This window comes from Mesoplodon bidens, assembly GCF_964165515.1.
Source record: "Mesoplodon bidens genome assembly, chromosome: 10".
Lineage (NCBI taxonomy): Eukaryota > Metazoa > Chordata > Mammalia > Artiodactyla > Ziphiidae > Mesoplodon > Mesoplodon bidens.
In genome coordinates, this window is record NC_138172.1 from 66,837,017 (window position 1) to 66,854,575 (window position 17,559).

General features: G+C 58.2%; 1 protein-coding gene across 2 annotated transcripts; it reads right to left on the bottom strand.

Annotated features, from left to right (window-relative positions):
• Nucleotides 1-530: 530 nt before the first annotated feature.
• Nucleotides 531-17,058, bottom strand: SPDEF (SAM pointed domain containing ETS transcription factor). 2 transcript variants are annotated; one of them, XM_081246802.1, is made up of 5 exons: nucleotides 16,963-17,058; nucleotides 7,124-7,594; nucleotides 4,805-5,002; nucleotides 3,101-3,247; nucleotides 531-1,192 (listed from the first exon to the last, which is right to left on the bottom strand). In XM_081246802.1, exons 2-5 carry the CDS (start codon nucleotides 7,563-7,565, stop codon nucleotides 1,014-1,016), a joined length of 966 nt encoding a protein of 321 aa, XP_081102928.1. In that variant the 5' UTR covers nucleotides 7,566-7,594; nucleotides 16,963-17,058; the 3' UTR covers nucleotides 531-1,013. The 2 variants fall into 2 exon arrangements, with proteins under 2 accessions (XP_081102928.1, XP_081102927.1); XM_081246801.1 differs by lacking the exon at nucleotides 16,963-17,058 and adding an exon at nucleotides 3,360-3,407 and having other exon boundaries at nucleotides 7,124-7,580.
• Between the last annotated feature and the right edge of the window lie 501 nt (nucleotides 17,059-17,559).

Sequence of the window (17,559 nt, forward strand, 5' to 3'; positions counted from 1 at the left end):
CCAACCTCTCTTCCACTCTTGTTTGCTGCAGAGCCAGTGTCCCATGAGGAAGACTGAAGGCCCCATCCTCTCCCACAGCCCTGCCGCCCAACCCAGAGCCCCTTCAGTTGGCCAAGCAGAGGCAAGGGCTGTGGACCCCCTCACAAGAGGGGCAGCCCTTGGCCCACCCCAGGGGAAAGTCCTGATCTACAGCAGAGCAGGAGGATGGGAAGGACACCACCATCTCTCTGGTCCTGCCGTAGACCCTTTTCAGCCCCAGCCCACGCCCTCCTTCCAGCCGACACCAGGTCAGGGGAGATGAGGGCCAGTCCAGCCCCTCGTTGGCCTTGAGGACTCACTGCCTCTCTCCCACTGCTTCTACCAATCAACTGCCTCTTTCCTTTTAGGCTCAACTCAATGCCACCTCCCCCAGGAAGCCTCCCTTGACCACCCCAGGCCCCTGTGACCACAACCTTTTGAGCATTGATGGCCTCCAGGCTGTGCCACTCCCTCACCGTACGTAGGACACTGGGGCCATGTCAATTCTCTAGTATCTTTATTATCCGTTCCCAGGGCACCCCTGGCTTCCCAACTTGGGTGTGTAGACGTCCCCACACCATGCCAGGCACGGTACAGAATGGGTGGCAGAGGGCACTGGACTGCGAGTGGCCTTGGCCAAGTCACTGCCGTTCTGTTGGCTCTGCTCTGGAACTTCTGGGGTCAGAGGCTGGGTGGAAGGAGGGCCTTCCCTGGGGTGCCATGAACACTGAGAACAGCCCTGGCTTCCCCCGTCCTCCACTAGACTGGGCACAGGAGCAGTCAGGCCCAAGGAGAAAGCACACCCACCCCAGGGTCCCTTGGGCCCCAGAGAGCTCACTGACACCCGTGGAGCGAGGGGCCATCCCCTCCCTGACCTTGAACTCCGGATGCCAGCAGACTGCCCTGTCCCCCAGCTCAGGGTCTGGCTGAGGCAGGGAAGGCAGGAGGGAGGTCTGGCGAGGGCAAGGTTCGGGCCTGGGGCCTGGCCGCAGCACTCAGATGGGGTGCACGAACTGGTAGACCAGGCGCTGGGAGATGTCCGGCTTGCGGATGATGCCCTTCTTGTAATACTGGCGGATGGAGCGGCTCAGCTTGTCGTAGTTCATGGCGGGGCGGTTCTTGCGGATGCCCCACAGCCGGGCCACCTGCGCGGAGTCCTCGATTTTGAAGATGCCTGGGGCAGCAGGAGGGCCCAGAGAGAGCCAGCAGTGCAGGCGGGGCGGCAGGAAGGAGAAAGACCAAGACCAGCCGGTCAGTCTCTCGCAGCCAGGGGAGCTAGAGTCCTCTGGGGTAGGGCCAGGCGGTGGGCCACAATACCTTCTCCCATGGTTGTGGTGAGGGTTAAAGGAACATGTGGGAAGGGTGTTCCACAGGGCCCAGGAAGTGGTAAATCCTACCACGGACTCACAGACCTCCTGGTGCAGGGTGAACCTGCGTATGCTGGTTGGCGACTTGGGGCCCTGAGGGCCTGATCCTTGCCAGCCTCTGCTCCTAAGCGTGGGGTGTGCACACCCTACGCAGAAGCCCTGCGGGGCTCCGGGCTGCGGACACGGCTCATTTGGCAAGGTCACCCGTGCAGTTCCCGAGCCTGAAAGACCTCTTTGCGATTCTCAGACACTTCAGCCCACACAGCCCTTTCTGGCAGGATTAATTGGTAGGAGATGGTGGAAAGAATGGATCTGGAGCCAGGCTGACCTGGGCTGGAATCCTGTCTCTGCCATTTTCTACCTTTAGAAGTTGTCTGAGACCCCGTTTTCTTGTCCGTAAAGGGGGGTTGTAGTGATCACCATGTCGTTGAGTGGGTACAGAAAGCGCAGAGCCCGAAGGAAGTACCCCTTAGGATGAACTATTACTCATTAATACCCCCAGTTCTCATTCTAAACCACCTGGCAAAGCCCAGGTCAGCACACCCTCTCCAGGCAGGCTTCCCAGACCACCCCGCCCTCCCTGATCTCCCTGCCCTCATGGGACAGTCTCCCTGGAGTACCAGCTCTGTCTCAGTCTCAAATATACACACGGAATCACCACACCTTGTGCAGGAACTTTTCCACCCCTCCTAACCCCTTCCCGTGCTCCACACTCAGCCCCAGAGTCACTCCTCTGTGAGGCCCTCCTGGACCCAGGCACAGCTGACCCCATCACAGCCCAACACATTCTGCACACCAGCTCATTTCACTGCTGGTTCTCCTACAAGACTGTAGGTTCCTGGAGGATGGGGTACCGCTGAATTCTCCCCACACCCTCAGGACACTGTAACCCTCCATAAATGTCGGCTGAGCAAGTGTGGAACCAGAGGAGGTGCTCAAGGAAGGTCTGCTGGATGAATGAATCTAGTCCATTTCACAAACATGAAGACTGGGGTCCAGGCGCCCACAGCTACTAATGGCAGGAGGGGGCCTAGAACCCAGGTTTCTTGGCTCCGAGCCTTTTCTAAAACACACACCCGCACACCATCCAGCCCTGTTGCTGTCCAATGTGGTCGCCACTAGCCACATGTGGCTCTTAGCCCTTGAAATGTGGCTGGTTTGAAGTAAGGTGTGCTGTAAGCATAAAATGTATACCAGATTTCAAAGACGTAGGAAATATCTCATTAATAATTTTTATATCGATCATATGTTGAAATTATACGAATTTATAATATTGGATTAAACAGATGTATTATTAAAATTAAATTCACCTGTTTAAAAAGATTTTTAAATTGTGGCTACTTGAAAATCTAATATTACCTCTGTTGCCCACACTGTATTTTTCATTGGACACCATCAGTCTCCTCCGTCAAGCTCTGATGTTTTGAGGGTAAAGACCGTGTCCAGTTCTCAGCAGAGTTTTAAGGCCCTGCTATGTCCCAGGCACTGTGTGTCACTGGGGACCCTCAACAGGTAGAGCCCAGCAGGGGAACACGCGTGGACACAGATGGCACACAGACCCTGGGCCAGTCCAATGAGAGTGCATGTGTGGCATTCAGGGCAAAGGTGGGGGCAGCTCCAGCCCTCTGCCCCGCCCCCAACCCTCCCTGCCCAGCGCCTGGCAGGACCGCAGGTCCCCAGCAGCCCCCTCCCCTCCTGCCCCTGGCACTGCTCACCCTTCTCCTTGTTGAGCCACCGGATGAAGCGGCCATAGCTGTGTGGCTTCAGCAGCAGTTCCTTGAGAAACTGCCACAGGTGGATGGGCTGCCCGGAACAGGACGAGTCCACCTCGCTGTCCGTCCAGCTCTCTTCGCTGGTCGACGCTGGGCAGCCAGGGAGGGTGGCGGTGAGTGGGGACCCCCCTTCTTCAATGGCTGCCCCAGCCCACCTCCAGACCCCAGAGCCCCGGCCGCCTCCCTGCCCTGCCCAACTCACCACAGTAGTGAATCGCCCCCAGGGACGTCCTCTCTTTCATCCAGGCCGCTGCGGGACAAAGAGAGGAAGTTGGGGACCAGAGAGACCCCCCAAGGGAGGAGGAGGGCATTTGGGTGGAACTGTGGGGCAAGAGAAGCCCCCCCGTGGCTCCCTCCCTCCTGCCAACCTGTGAAGACCAGCTGTTTACAGAGCCTCCTCCTGGAAGAAAATGTAGGATTTCGGAGCTGGGAGGGGCCTTAGAGGCCCTGCAGGCAACCCCTCGTTCAGAGAGGAGTGGAAGTCAAGCCTTGCTTTGCCTCCCTTCTGTCACCTGTGAAATGGGGCTGGGACACCCCCTCACAGGTCTCACAAGGATGCAGGGTGGTGAAGCCTGCACGGTGCCCAGCATAATAAAAACACTCCCTGCCCTCCAGCTGCCAAGCTCCCGGAGCACCACCATCCCCTCCTGCTCTTCACCTGACCCCCTCCCCAGACAAGCAGTGAGAGGCGGAGGCTGCCAGCTTCTGCCCAGAGCACCACCCGGCTCATAGCCTGGCACTGTCCACTGCTCTTGCCAGACCCCGGCAAGGGGCCTGGGCTGGGGCAGGACACTGGTTTCTGGGCCATGAGAGTGGGACCTGTCCTCTTATTCACCCTGGGCCCTGAGGGGCAGGGGCCTTGACTCGTGGAGCGAGGACTGACCCCTCTGAAGTGCACGGCTCTGTGCAGGGCACACTCGGCGCCCGATAAGATTGAGACCAATTAAACATTAAGGGGTTGGCATGCAGCCATCAAAACTGGGGCAGCTGTACAGACAGTGATGGGAAACAAGATCCAAGATACGCTGTTCAGTACAGAACAGCGTGATACTCGTACTATTCATGTTAGAAGGGGGTAGAAGTCACACTTACTCTTGCTTGTATATGCATAGACTTTCCTTGGCAAGGTACTCACGAAACTGGCAACGGTGGTTGCCTCTAGGGAGGGGGATTGGGGGGCCGGGGTAGGTGGGAGGGAGGATTATTCTTCATGGTATACTGTTGTTCACGATGGTCTTTTAAAAAATCCTGCACATTTATTACCTCATTTCTTCTTTAATGAAAACAACACAAAACAAACACAAAATTTTAAAAAGGACAAAGACGAAGGACTTAGAGTATCTGACGTCCTGTGTCCCCACAGTCTAACTTCTATTTTTAACTTCCCATGTGCTCTGTCCTAAGTTCTGTGGCCTTGACCAGGGTAGGCAGTGGGTCGGGGCTGGAGAGTTCACCCAGGATCCAGGGAGGCAGCTGTCATTGGGGTTGGGATTCAGAATAGAACCCAGATTGGGACAAGGGGATGCCTACCCAGTGGAGTGTAGCCTCTGGACAGGCACGCTGACCTAACTGTTCCCCTTGGTGTCCCTGGCTTGGAGCCTGCAGTGAGGGGTAGGGGGTGGGGCATTCTACCCATGCCTGTCCTACCTGATTTCCAGATGTCCAGGTGGGCGTGCAGCACATCCCCGCCCAGGGGCGAGCGCTGGCGGAACTGCTCCTCCGACATGGCACACAGCTCCTTACCCCCCAGCTCCTGGAAGGCCTTGCCCACGGAGGGCAGCCGGTACTGGTGCTCCGTCCACAGGAGCCACTTCTGCACGTTGCCAGGGCTCCAGTCCACAGGGTCTGAGCAAGAGACACTCCTTCAGCCCCAGAGGCTGCTTGAGGGCACCACCCCCAAGGTGGCCCCTCTGCTCTGATGGAGCCCCCGTGGGAACCGGTGGCCTGGGACCATGCACTCCTGGGATGGGGCCAGGCCAGGCCACATGGGGCTTTGAGGGGCTCCGTGGAGGGGGTACCGAAGAAGGGGGCAGTGACGGGAAGGAACCAGGGCCCTTGAAGCAAACATGGCTCAGGGCAGGGCAGCCTGGGGCCTCTGCATCCCCATCTCACCTGGACCTCAGATCCTGCCAGACCCCTCCAGCCCCTCCAAAGGGCCTTTTGGGGAGCCACAGCCCTGGAGGGGACAGTGACATTAAACCAGAAACACCCAAGCTTCTTTCTTTCCCAGATGCCTCTTGCCTTCCCCAAACCCTTCAAAGAACCAGAGAAAAACCCACCAAGAATTAGCTCTACAAACCCCACTCTCCACCCACACTGTATTTTACAGATGAGGAAACCGAGGCACAGAGAGAGTTCCACTCCCTCGTCCAACACCTAACAATGGGCTGGGTGCTGGGGAGCTGCTCAGTGCACGTGCACCAAATGTGGGGGAGCAGTGGCAGGGTACAGGGTGGCCATGGGGCCAAGGCCCGGAGGCGAGTGGCTGGCTTGGTCCTATAAGTCTCCCTGGGGAGCTGCCCTGGGGTGAGCCTACCAGGGCACGTGGGTGGTGGCCAAGCTGTGGGCACAGACACAATGGGGCCTCCAAGTGAATGCTGTGGTCTAAGCTGGGTGACCTGCAGACTGGCCTGCCCCCACTTAATAAACCCATTTTCTTCCTCAGGGTCAAAGCAATTTGTTTCTGTCCCTATTGTTTAGAGGGCAGGGCCCTCCCCTACTCGGGGTGGGAGCGGAGGCACCGTGGGAAAAGCTCCCGGGTTGGGGGCTGGCATTGGGCCACTGGAGGATGGGGCCTGGGCAGGAGCTGCCTCAAGGCGGGACCCCAGCTGGGACTACTGGGGGGCAGGGGCTGGGCCCGGGTGACTGAGGAGGAGGAGCCAGGCCTGAGTGATGCCTGAAGACCCTTCCTGTGTGGGAGCCTCAGATGCCAGGGCCCAAAGGCCAAGGAGATGGGTCAGGCTTGCCCAAAGCTGGAGAGATGATGGAGGGACAGGGGACTGGAGACCCAGCAGCCCCTCAACCAGTAGCATAAGCTCCGTAACCACACCTTCCAGGCCCTCGCAGACACGTGCCTGGTCTCCTAATGTGCCCCCCTCATCAGAGCCCTCATCCCCACTGGACCAGTGATACATTATCCTATTTATTTATGATCTGTTTCGTCACTGTAACATTAGCTTCGTGAACGAAGGAGACTTTGTGCTATGTTCACGCTGAATTCCCCAGTGCTAGAACAGGGTCTGGTATATTAAGTTATTGTTTATTGAGCATCGATTATGTACAAGGTAACATCCTAGGAACTGGGGATGTAACAGTGAACAAAACAAATGAAAATCCCTGTCCTTGGGGCATGTACATTCCAGTGGGGGAAAGAGTCAGTAAACAAGATAAATATGCAGCATATCAGATGGTAGGAAATGTGAGAGAAATAAAGCAGGTTGGAGGAATAAGACGTGGGGGTATGGGGAGCAATTTCAATAGAGGGGTCAGGAAAGGCCTCATCGAGATGGTGCCATTTGAATCAAGACCTGAAGGAGGTGAGGGGTGAGCCAGGTAGGTATGTGGGGGAAGAGTGCTCTGGGTTGAGGGACCAGCAAGTGCAAAGGTCCTGAGGTGTGTGTGTTGAGGTAACAGCAAAGAGGCAGGAGTGGCTGGAGCAGAGTGAATAAGGGGAGAGTGGATTTAAGTATGAGAGGAGGAGGTGGACCAGATGGTGTAGAGCTCGTATTTGCTTCTACCCGGCACCTACCAAGTGGGGACACTGGGCTGGTGCAGTTGGGGCACAGAGAGAGTGGGAACCTTGGATCCCAGGCTCACAGCTGCTGTGTGTTAGGGGCTGAGTGTACGTGTAGAAGCACCAGCATCTCTGGGGGTGACCACAGTGCACCAGGCGGTGCCCCCACACCTCCCTGTGACCTCTGCTGGCCTGTGTCCCCCTGGCGGAGGGGGGCGTGAGTAGGGGCTCACCTGCCGTGATGTTGAGCAGCTTGCAGGCCGTCTCGATGTCCTTGAGCACCTCGCCCACCACCATGGACTGCACCTGCTCCAGTGAATGCTCCTCCAGGGTCAGCCCACCTGGCACCAGGTCCAGGCTGCCCCCCGGGGCTTGGCTGTCGATGACAGGGCACTGCTCAGGCTCGTCGGGCGGCTCCTCCCGAGTGCTGGCCCCGGGGCCCTTGGCCACCCAGCTGCTGTCCTCGGAGTACAGCATGTCGAAGTAGGAGAGGTAGAAGGTGGACAGGTCCTGCTCAGGTGTGGCAGGTGGGCTGGGGCTCCAGTCCTGTCTCTCGGGCCCCATTGCCCCTGCCCCCACTGCCACCTTCTCCAGGCCAGTCCGTAGCACATTGTCGGGGGGCAGCAGGAGGCGGCTCGGGGGGACGCCACTCAGGCCCGGGCTGGCGCTGCCCATGTCGCTGCTGCTTGGGCTGGCGGCTGCGTCTACAGAAATAAAAAAGGAAGGAGAGTCAGGTCCTGGCTGCTTCCCCATCCCCATGGGGGCTGCTAAGCTGGTTACAGAGATGAGGAGCCCAGCGGGCAGTGGCTGGGCCTGGGAGAGAGTTGGGGCTTCCGGGTCACTGGGCAGCTAGGACAGGGCTGGGCAGACAGGTCTTGTGGCTGGAAAGCCAGTGGGGTGGGAGTGGGGGCAAGACTGTAAACAGACAGCTCCCTTACTCCCCAGGGAAGCCAGGTTGGCTGCGAGGAGCAAATCTTTACACGTGTAGCCTGTTTAAAACAATCTTCTGAGGTTCTTGACCTCTTTCAGTCCTCACAATGGAAGGCACGATTAGTCCCATTTGGCAGATGAGCAAACTGAGGCCTGGACAAGAAGTCTTTAATATCCAGCCCTCTGTCCTTGGGCCGGCCCCCACCCAGATCCCAGTCCCCTGTCCTGTCGAGGAAGCTCCTTCTAAGAGCTAACCTAATCTTTTCTGCTGTGGCAAAGCTTGTTTTCTTTTACTCTGCCCTTGGAGGGGGTAGGGAAGGGAGAAGGTCACCATCATCTCCATCAGCCTGGTGAAGAATGGAAGGAGCAAGTGAGGGTGTGGCAGGGTAGAATCTCCTCCCAGGTTGGGGAGGCAGGCCCCCTTCCTCTCCCACAGGGCCACTTGGGGGGTGCGAATAAATTCCCAGCCTAACGCTGAGGTGGTCACTGAACAACAACGTACAGGTGTGCTTGGCCCCGCCCCTACTCAGGGCTGGGTTCCTGGTACCCACCCTCCTTGTCCTTTCCTGAAAGGTGCTTCCCCAGCCCCTCCTAGCTCCCAGGCCCTCTTCTCTCCCCTCACGCCCAGAAGAACTCACAGCTCCCAAGGTGGGAGGTGCCAGGTGCAGACCTACAGGCCCACTTTCCCCACAGCTGCAGGGGCTGGTCAGAAGGCCCAGGCCCTGGGGGACAAATGAGTCCCTCAGCAAGTCAGACCCCACTCCTACCTGCCGCCCCAATGCCTCCCAAGGGGCACCATTTGGCCTCAACATGAGGAACTACAGTGTCCCTCCCCATGGGTCCCCAGGCTCTGCTTCCCCTGGACCCTTTTCTCTGAGCCCCATATTGGAGTCCGTGGTTTGGGTGAGGCAGGGAACTTGCGAGATGTACATACACCAAAGAACTGGGGCCCCTGGGAAACTTCCATGAGTTGTGGGCTCAAAACTCAAGAATAAGCCAGGACAGAGGTGGAAGATTACCAACAACATATGTTCCCCATAATGCAGGGGATCATTCCAAAAGGAGGAAAGGAGCAGATAAACCTGTTAAGGGCAAGTTAATGTGTGTCCTTTCTTGGGTGTATTTACATTTTAAACAGTGTTTTCTCAAAATGTGGTGCCGGGACCAGCCGCATCAGCACCACCTAGGAACTTCTGAGGAACTTGAATTCTCAGGCCCACATCAGAGCTACTGAATCAGAAGCTCCGGGGTGGGGAAAGTGGGGCAGGGGGCGGCCCAGCAATGCATTTCTTTCTTCCTTTCTTTCTTTTTGGCTGCGCTGCACTGCTTGTGGGAACTTCGTTCCCTGATCATTGAACCTGGGCCCCCGGCCATGGAAGCACAGAGTCCTAACCGCTGTACCGCCAGGGAATTCCTAGCAATGCGTTTCTCCAGGTCCGTTGGGCGATTCTGATGAGTGTTCAAGTTTTCAAATTGCTGCTTTGAAGGCATCTGGCCAGTAAGAGGGGTAGGCTTTACTGGAAGGACTGGTAGACTCTCTAACGGTGGCATTTGCTGCGCTGCACCAGGACCATGGGGCGGGGGCTCCCTGGCCCTTCTCCAGTCACCTCGTGAGACTGACTTGCTCAGCCTCAACGTGCAGGTGAGGCAGAGAGAGAACCCCGTTTGGAAGGCTCTGGCTTCTCTAGGGCTGCAGCTAGTGCAACTGCGTACAACTCAGAAAATGATGCCCTTTTCTCTCTGGGTGGCGTGGCTCGGTGAATGGAGCCCAAGTGGAACCTCAGCTCACCCTTGGCCCCCATCTTGTGCAGTGCCCAACCTTCCCAACTGTACACGGCGGCCCTGCTTTTCCGTGGAGGAGAGAACGCAAGAAAGAGAGAAGAGTGTTTGTTCACTTTCATTTTGCATCTCCCTTTCAAGGGCTCCTTTAAGTGACAAGGAAGGAGAGGTCAGGGTGGGGTGAGGTGGGCAGGGACCGGGGAGCCGGGCTTATGGGGGACAGAGGGCAGGCCTGGAATCATTTCAAGTCCTTCTGTGCAAACACGTGTGTGCTGTGGGTCTACGTTATTTACCCAGGCAGAGCCAACAGCCTGCTCTATCCCTGGGTCCCTGCCCCAGCCTGTGCCCACACCCTACCCCCTGGGTGGCCCCACCCCTGAAGAACCCCTCTCAACCCCACCCTTCCCTCATCACCCCCTTCCTGCTTCCCGCCCCATCCACGTCCCCAGAACTCCCCGGCCTGCCACGTTAGGACAGTCCCTGCCAACACCTTGGGCCGGGTGCCAGGGAGATGGAACCTTTCCCAAGAAGCAGGGGAACTTGCTTCCCTCGTGGCCCTCCTGTTTGCTTGGCCTCGGCCACAGGTAGGATGGGAGGCAGCTGCTGTGTTTCGGGGCACAGTGGTGTGAGGGGTCAGTGAGGATGAATGGGCAGGGCAGGTGGCAGCATTTGCCAGGTGGGCACGTGATGACACATCCCTGACACATTTGTCAAGTGAGCTTTGAAGCCCTTGACTTCGTTCCCTGCCGGGAGAGTGGCAGCTCAGGCCTTAGGCTCATTCCTACGATGTGGTGGGGAAGTTATGGTGCAGAGAACTAAACGACTTACGGCTCCTGGCCCGCGGCTCCTTCACCAGCAGAAAACTCCCACCTCCTCCTCCACACCCCACATTCCAGCTCCCCGTCACCTTGCTCCTAAATGCCAAGGAACCTACTCTCTACCAAGGCTTGGTCCCAGCCCCAACACCTACCTAGTGAAAAAAAAAGTTAATGATTAACCATGCGGCAGGAGGCAAGAGCCGATTGTCCGCAGGTGGGGAGGTGGTGCAGAAGGCTCGGACTCTGGCCGCCCAGCGTGGGGGACCTGGGTTTACTGATCAGGGAGCCAGGGGCTGATGTGCCCAGCCTGCATCCCTGGCACCTCCTCCAGCTGCTAGGACTGGACTTGGGAGGGAAGAGAACACACGGGGAGCACCTCCTGGGCCCAGAGCATTGGTACATGTTACCCTTTTACTACCCACAGGGGACTCGAGAGCCCTGTTTTATAGATGTGGACTGTGAGGCTCAGAGAGGTTGTGCAGCCTGCCCGAGGTCCCCAGCTGGCCATGTGCGGGCTCTGCTCATTGTACCACGTTCCCTCTGAGGCTCCGGACGGTCCCATCTTCCCAGGTTCCTGCCCCCCTCCTGATCAGGCAGCCTGATCCTCCAAAGTTCATGCCCGCCTCCTAACTGCTCACTCCACTGCACTGTCAAGTTCATTTCCCTCCAAAACCCTTTCATCAGGCACCCCTGGGCTCTAGAACCTCCCATGGTTCCCCACTGCCTGCCCTGCCTGATCCCAGTGGCTGGCGCCTACCTCTGAGCCAGATAATCAGAGCTGGAGGGGACCGTATACTATGTGATCCCTATAGATGGGAACAATGAAGGCCAGAGCGGGAAACAGATGTATTCAGTGGTTAGGGGCAGGGTCTGGACCAGAACCAGAGATCAACATGGTGACCACATATCCAGGCTCTGATGAGAACGGTGCTTCTCCCTTGGCCCCTGTGCTGTGGGAATGACATGGCTATTTTCTCTTGTTTTGTCATCCCCCTGCCCAAGATGCCCCTTCCTTCTCATCACAGTTTAGCCCAAAGCCCTCCTCCCCCAGGGAGCCGTCCCCAGCAGCTTTCTCCTCTGACTTTCCAGCTCTCCCCATCTGTGCCATGCAATTCAGCCATGATTACATTCATGGGTGATTGTCTACCCATGGGGACACATGTGCCCTGGGAAAATAAGGCTCAGAGAGTGGCAGGGATGTGTCCACTGTCACACAGCAGAGCCAGGACCACTGCACCATAGGCCTAGGGTCCTGGGACAAGCCCAGGCTTTACCAGGTCCAGGTCCCTCCTGACAGCCTCTGGCCCCGAGGGGCTGCCCGTCTCCTGAGCGATGGCTCCAGCTCCCAAACCTCGAGCTGATCTTTTCTGGATTAAGCCACGTGTCTGGATTAAGGCTCAGCATGTCCTGCCTCCCTCCTGCCTCAGAGGCACTGGCTCTGACTCCAGATAAAGAAATTTGGTAACAGCTGGCGGAGGCCAAGGCCCAGAAACGGGGCGGATTCGCAGGGTAGCAGCCAGAGGGATTAGCCATCTGGGCCACTTCTTTTCAGTGCCTCGCATTCTCCCAGGAAGGCAGAGCAAGGAGAGAAGGCAGAGGGACCCAAAGTTAGAGACTTACGGCAGCTGTTTCCTGCCCCTTGGGAGGCAACTCCCCGGCCTCCCGGTTCTCACTCCCATCCTGACATGCAAAAGATGCGCAGATATCTCCTGAAACCACAGCCCCAGGGAAATGGCGTTGCCAGAGTCTTTACTAAGGCCCTGGGCTGTCTTGGGGTTGGAGCCTGTCTCTCACGTCCTGCTCAATCCAGGCTCAGATCTTACCCCCAAGGGGGTGGTGGGTAGGGTAAATATGCCTGAGCCTCCACCTCAATCCTGAGACACAACCTTAGTCTGCCCAGAGCCCAGCACCCCAGCCACAGGCCCTGTGAGAAGAGCGCTGAGGGCGAGAGGCTGGGGCCAGGGTGAGACAGAGCCTGCCACTCTGCGCAGAGCCGCCTACTCCACCAACTGGGGGCAGACCCCCTCCAGTTTCCCCACTGCTGTCAGCCCTTCCCTCCCTCCCTCCAAACCTCTGGGCCTGCATTCATGGGTCGGAATCAGGGGGCTTTGGGGGTGCGATCAGGACCTGGCCAGGAGCCATGCAGAGTGGGCAGGGGCCACATGGGCCTGTCCCCCCAACCCCCAGTCAGCTGGTCAGCACCTTGGAGAGAAGCCGGGCCTGCCCAATCCAGTGCCCTGGGCCTGCCTGCACCTGTTTAGCTTCCTTGAACCCTCCCTGCCTCTGGCCTCAGCCTTCCTGCACCCCTAGACATTCCCTTCCCACGCTGCTACTCCCCCTCCAGCCCCCTCACTGCTCCGTGGACAACTCCTGCCCTCCCATGAAAACTCAGCTCCCTTGTCCTTTGAAACTGCTCTTCATACTAGCTGGATCCAGGGAATTCCCTGGCGGTCCAGTGGTTAGGACTCCACACTTTCATTGCTGAGGGCGCAGGTTTGATCCCTGGTCAGGGAACTAAGATCCCACATGCCGCGTGGCACAGGCAAAAAAGAAAAAAGAAAAAAAAAAGAAAAGAAACTAGCTGGATCCAATTAGCAGGAGCAAAGTTTCAACCTGGGAAGATTTAACTTGGGGAGCCAGCCCACGGGCCCAGGGAGACTTGGGAGTAGGGAGTTAGGGAACAGGGCCAGGTAGCAGGAGGATGGGGGACAGGAAACAAATGAGTCGGGGAACATCAAGGAATTATGGTCAGGTCTGGTTTGCTCCCAGTTCCCAGGGGCAGCCAGGAGGCTGAAGGCATGTTTATACCAGCACTATCTCCCATTTGCTCCCTTGGTGTGGGTACCATGGGCATCCAACCCTCCCAATCCCCCCCCCCACACCCCGCCACTGACATCGCCTCCAACTCTTCCAGGGACAAGGTGAAGTCCAACTAAATAAACTGCTCGGGCTCTCCCACTGTCTTCTGGGGCAGTGGTGCAGCCAGGATTATTCCCACCTGACAGGCAGGGGGCGGTGGCTGCCTCAGGGCATGTGTCCATGGTGACCGGGCAGGGATTGGAACTCAAGGTGCCCTCTTTCCAGATGGTGCTGATGACTTGGCATTTTCCGACCTCTAGGATCACTCCTGCTGACCACCCCTGTCGCCTCGCTCAGGCTACCTGCGGGCCCAGCCCTAGAAAACCCCAGCCCCACAAAAGTCGCACTGCGGGGGTCTGGGTGGCACCGATGCCTGAAGCCTGGAGGTACAGGGACCCACCTCAGCCCCAAGCTCACCCCTGTATTTGAGTTTGCTCCAAAGGGTGTGTGGTCTGGAAAGAACTCGAGGCCTCAGCATCTGGAGACGTGGATTCATATTCTGCCCTGTTCCCACCATATGTAAGGCCCTGGGTGGCCCCTGGTCCCCTCTGGGCCTCAGTCTCCTCCTCTGTTCTCCTCTGTTCTCCCACTGGCTAAGTCATCTCCCAGAGCTTTTCTGGCCCAGACACTGTCTGGAGTCTATGACCCCATGACCTCCATCTTACCCGTCAGCCTGACTTGGAATGGAAGTCAGAGGCAGGAAGAGCTGGATCTCAGCAACCCTCAGACCAACTCGCTGCCCCAAGAGCAGAGACCTGGGCCCCACCCCTGTCACCAGTCCCAGGTGCTGGGACCCTAACCCAGACTGTCACTCCCAGACCCCTCTCCTCAACCCCAGAGCTGGAGGGAAAAGGAAGGGCCCCTTCGATTCTGGTGGTGCCCAGAGAAACCTCATTACTCCTTTCTACAGCCCGGGGTGGGCTCTGGTCCATTAGGCCCCCACCAGAGGCCCTGGGCTGGAAGGAGTGATCCAGAGGGAAGAGGAGGCTCACCTTCCCCTAGTCCGGAGGCCCCTGAGAAGTGGGAGAGGAGAATCTGGCAGGGGGCACCTCCTGGGCTGGGAACATGCAAACGAGGCAGGGGAAGGAGCTTGGCATTAAATGTCAGGAAGAGCCCAGGGCAACTCGGCTTATGCAAAGTTTGCTTTGGGAAGAGTTGTTCCACCTGACAAGTCACTCACCTGGTTGGGGGCACAGGGTGGGGCATGAAATGTGGTGTGGGTGGGGGCAGGGGGAGGGTCCCACACTGTTTGGAGCCCTGACTCCCTGCTCTCTAGGTCTGGCACAGGGGCAAGAGACTCAGTTGTCCCATCTATTGAATGGTGTGTCAAGAGCATGTCTTAAAGGGTTTGTGGTGATTGAGGGGGAGGGCAAATGGAAATTCCTTGTGAATTATGATGGGCTGAGCAGGCATGAAGGTGGCACCTGGGAGCAGGTGAGGGGATGGGGCTGGAGAAGAGGGGAGGGAAAGGTAACAAGGTGAAGAGTGAGGGGAATAAAGGAAGAAGCAGGTGGTGATGATGGAGGGAGGAGCAGGGCCAAAGGGTGGAGTCTGGGGGAGAGCTGAAAACGGTGGTGGGAGAGGCCTGGACATTGCTCCGAGGTCAGCCTGCTCCCTAGCCCAGACCAGGGCAGCTGCTGGCCTCACTCACTCCTCCCTGGCCTCTAGGAGGAGCAAGAGCCAGAGTCCCCTACCTCCCCTGACCTCACTCAGCCTGGGAGACAAGGCTGGGAAAGCACACAAGTCTTGTAAAGCTGGCAAATCCAGACGGAGAGCCTGCCTCCACCAGCTCCTACATAGCCTTCAAAACCCCACTCCAGGTTGCCTCTTCCATGAAGCCTCCTTTAACAAAGGAGGCCACCTTGTCCAACCCTCTCATTTCACAGACAAGGAGCTGCAAGTGCAGGGAGGAAAAGTGACTTGCCTAGGGTCACACACTGTGGGTCCTAACCCGCCCCTTCTTGCCCTCCACCAGAGGGCCTTGTCCCCAGGTTATACTCAAGCTGCACCAAGTCGTTTAGCACAAAGTTGTGCTCTAGTTGTTTCAGGGTTATTAATGTTATAACTGCAGTAACCTCAGTGGCAGACAGTGGGTTCTCCTGGTTCTTCTACTTACTGCCAGCATCACACATTCTGCATTGACTGAGCATCTACTGAGTGCCACCCTGTTTTCTCAGGCTCGGTTGACAAGAGAAGTTCTATCTAATTCAGAGGGTCCTTGTGACAACCAAATGACATCGCATCTGCCAACATGTTTTATAATCAGTAATACAATAACCAAGTCTGGCAGGGACTGAGTTTTCAGCTCTGGGACCCTCACAGCGCCTGTCAGGCTCTCAAAGGGGAGGGTGGTCCGCCACCCCACGAGACCACCCCAACCTCCCTGGGAGCTCTGAGGATGCTCCTTCTCCCCGAAGTTCCCTGAGTTGGGGGTGGGGAGGCTCCAAGCTGGGGGTTCCTGGCTCCAGCCCCTCCCCCAGGTGGGCAGGGGTCGAGTGGGACTGGCCAGCCAGGCTGAGCCGTGGCCTGGGCACCCCCATCTGGTGGGGGGGTCTCCTGCCCATCCCTGCCCGCCACTTTGGGACTGGGGCAGCTCGGATGCCTGTTTGCTTTGTTACTCAGCCGAGCAGCTGGTGCGGGGAGATGTTGCTTTATTGGGGGTTGCTGTGAAGCCGTTTATTGGGGAGGTGGGGGCAGGAAATGAGGCCAAGTCCCAGCCCTAAGCAAGAAAGAGCAGAAAGGCCATGACCATCATACAGGGGACAGGCCACTCGACGCCTGTGGCCTGGGTGCGGGCTGCTGGCTGGGCCCAGAGGGCAGCGAGGTGAGAGGCCCAGGGCTAGCTCAGGGTGCTTCCCCCTCCCCAACATGCACAAGCACGCACGCATGCACACACCTTGTCCAGCCTAGGGGGAGCCCCCAGCCATCCAGACCCTTCAGCTTTCTAGCCTGTCATCCTCACCACCCACTCCCCTCTCTCCCCACAGGAGGCATCCGGCAAATCTAGAAATGAGCACCTTCAAGCACCCCTGTCCCCCCCGCCAACCCATTGTTTTCCTCACGTGCCCAGACTCCGCTTCCCTGGGAACCCAAGCACCCAGGTGGTTACTCCCCAGCTTCCCAGATCCCCTGGCTCCTGTGCCCACCACTGCCCCACCCAGCCCCTGGGCTCTGGGACTGTACCCCCTGCTGCAACCTGGACCCTGGCCCTGGCCTTGAGCCTCTAGGCTCCAGCAAACCCCTGCCAACTCGTGACTAGGCCCCAGAGAGACCCTTCCCTTGGCAGAGCAGCTGTGGCTGGCAGTAGCAGAAAGGCTGCTTGTGTTTCGTTAGCCAAGCAGAACTGGCCCGGTCTCAGGGCTGCGGCTCCGCACCTACAAAGCTGCCTCCCCTCAGGCTGGACAAGGCTGGGCTCAATGTGGAGCCCAGATGGGGTCATCACAGGCATGGGGTACCCCAGGCCTCTCCAGGCCAGGGGGGCTCACCCGGGCCCTGGGGTCAGCCCAGGGAGGCAGACTGGGCAGAATGCAGAGGAATCAGGGGCTTCTGAAGGTGAAGGACCCAGATCAGGGTCACTGATGCCCAGGAGACCAGTTCTGGCTTTGAAAGAACCCTCAACCACCCACCTCCCCACTGCTGGCAGGGGAAGGCCCCCATGGCAGGGCACTGCCCCCCACCAGACTTACCCGCTAGCTGCCTGGTGCCCAAGGAGTCGTCTGCTGCAGTGCCAACCTCGGGGGCCAGGAGGAGGCGTGGGCAGCTTGGGCCACTGGTGGGTCTCAGCCAGGCATCTGGGGGGCCAGTGGTACCAGGGGCCAGCAGGGCTGGGGTCAGAGGTGGCAATCGGGTGGGCCGCTGGGGGCCTGGCCACCCTCGAGGTGTGGCCCTCTGAGGTCTCAGGGCTGTGTGCCCTTGTAGGGAGCCCCCTGCCCCCAGCCCAGGGCCACCTGCTGGCACCACAGCAAGACCCAGCCAGAGGGGCTTACGAGGGAGGCCACGGTGGGCTCAGGGGACTGGGTCTGCGGGGCAGTGTGGACACGGGCGGAGTGCAGGAATGTGCTGGGAGGAAGTCAGGCAGCATGAGATGAAGAGTTGGCCGGGGCCTGATTTCCCATTATAAGTAATCCTTCCTTATTTACCTGAACAAATACGCTCCCTGCTTACCTCAGGCCACAGGCGGGCTCCTGGTTAACCCTTGCAGGCCTCTGCCTCCTTGCTGGGGGACCCACACCCTGGCAGCCAGGGAACTCACTCACTCACTCATTCATTCATTCACTCACTCG

Excerpts from the sequence above, each read along its gene's own strand:
- SPDEF (XM_081246801.1), bottom strand. The coding sequence starts at position 7,565 with ATGGGCAGCGCCAGCCCGGGCCTGAGTGGCGTCCCCCCGAGCCGCCTC. Across the intron at positions 5,003-7,123 it reads GCTGCTCAACATCACGGCAG|ACCCTGTGGACTGGAGCCCT; the intron begins GTGAGCCCCTAC and ends TCTCTTGCTCAG. Across the intron at positions 1,193-3,100 it reads GTGGCTCAACAAGGAGAAGG|GCATCTTCAAAATCGAGGAC; the intron begins GTGAGCAGTGCC and ends CTGCTGCCCCAG.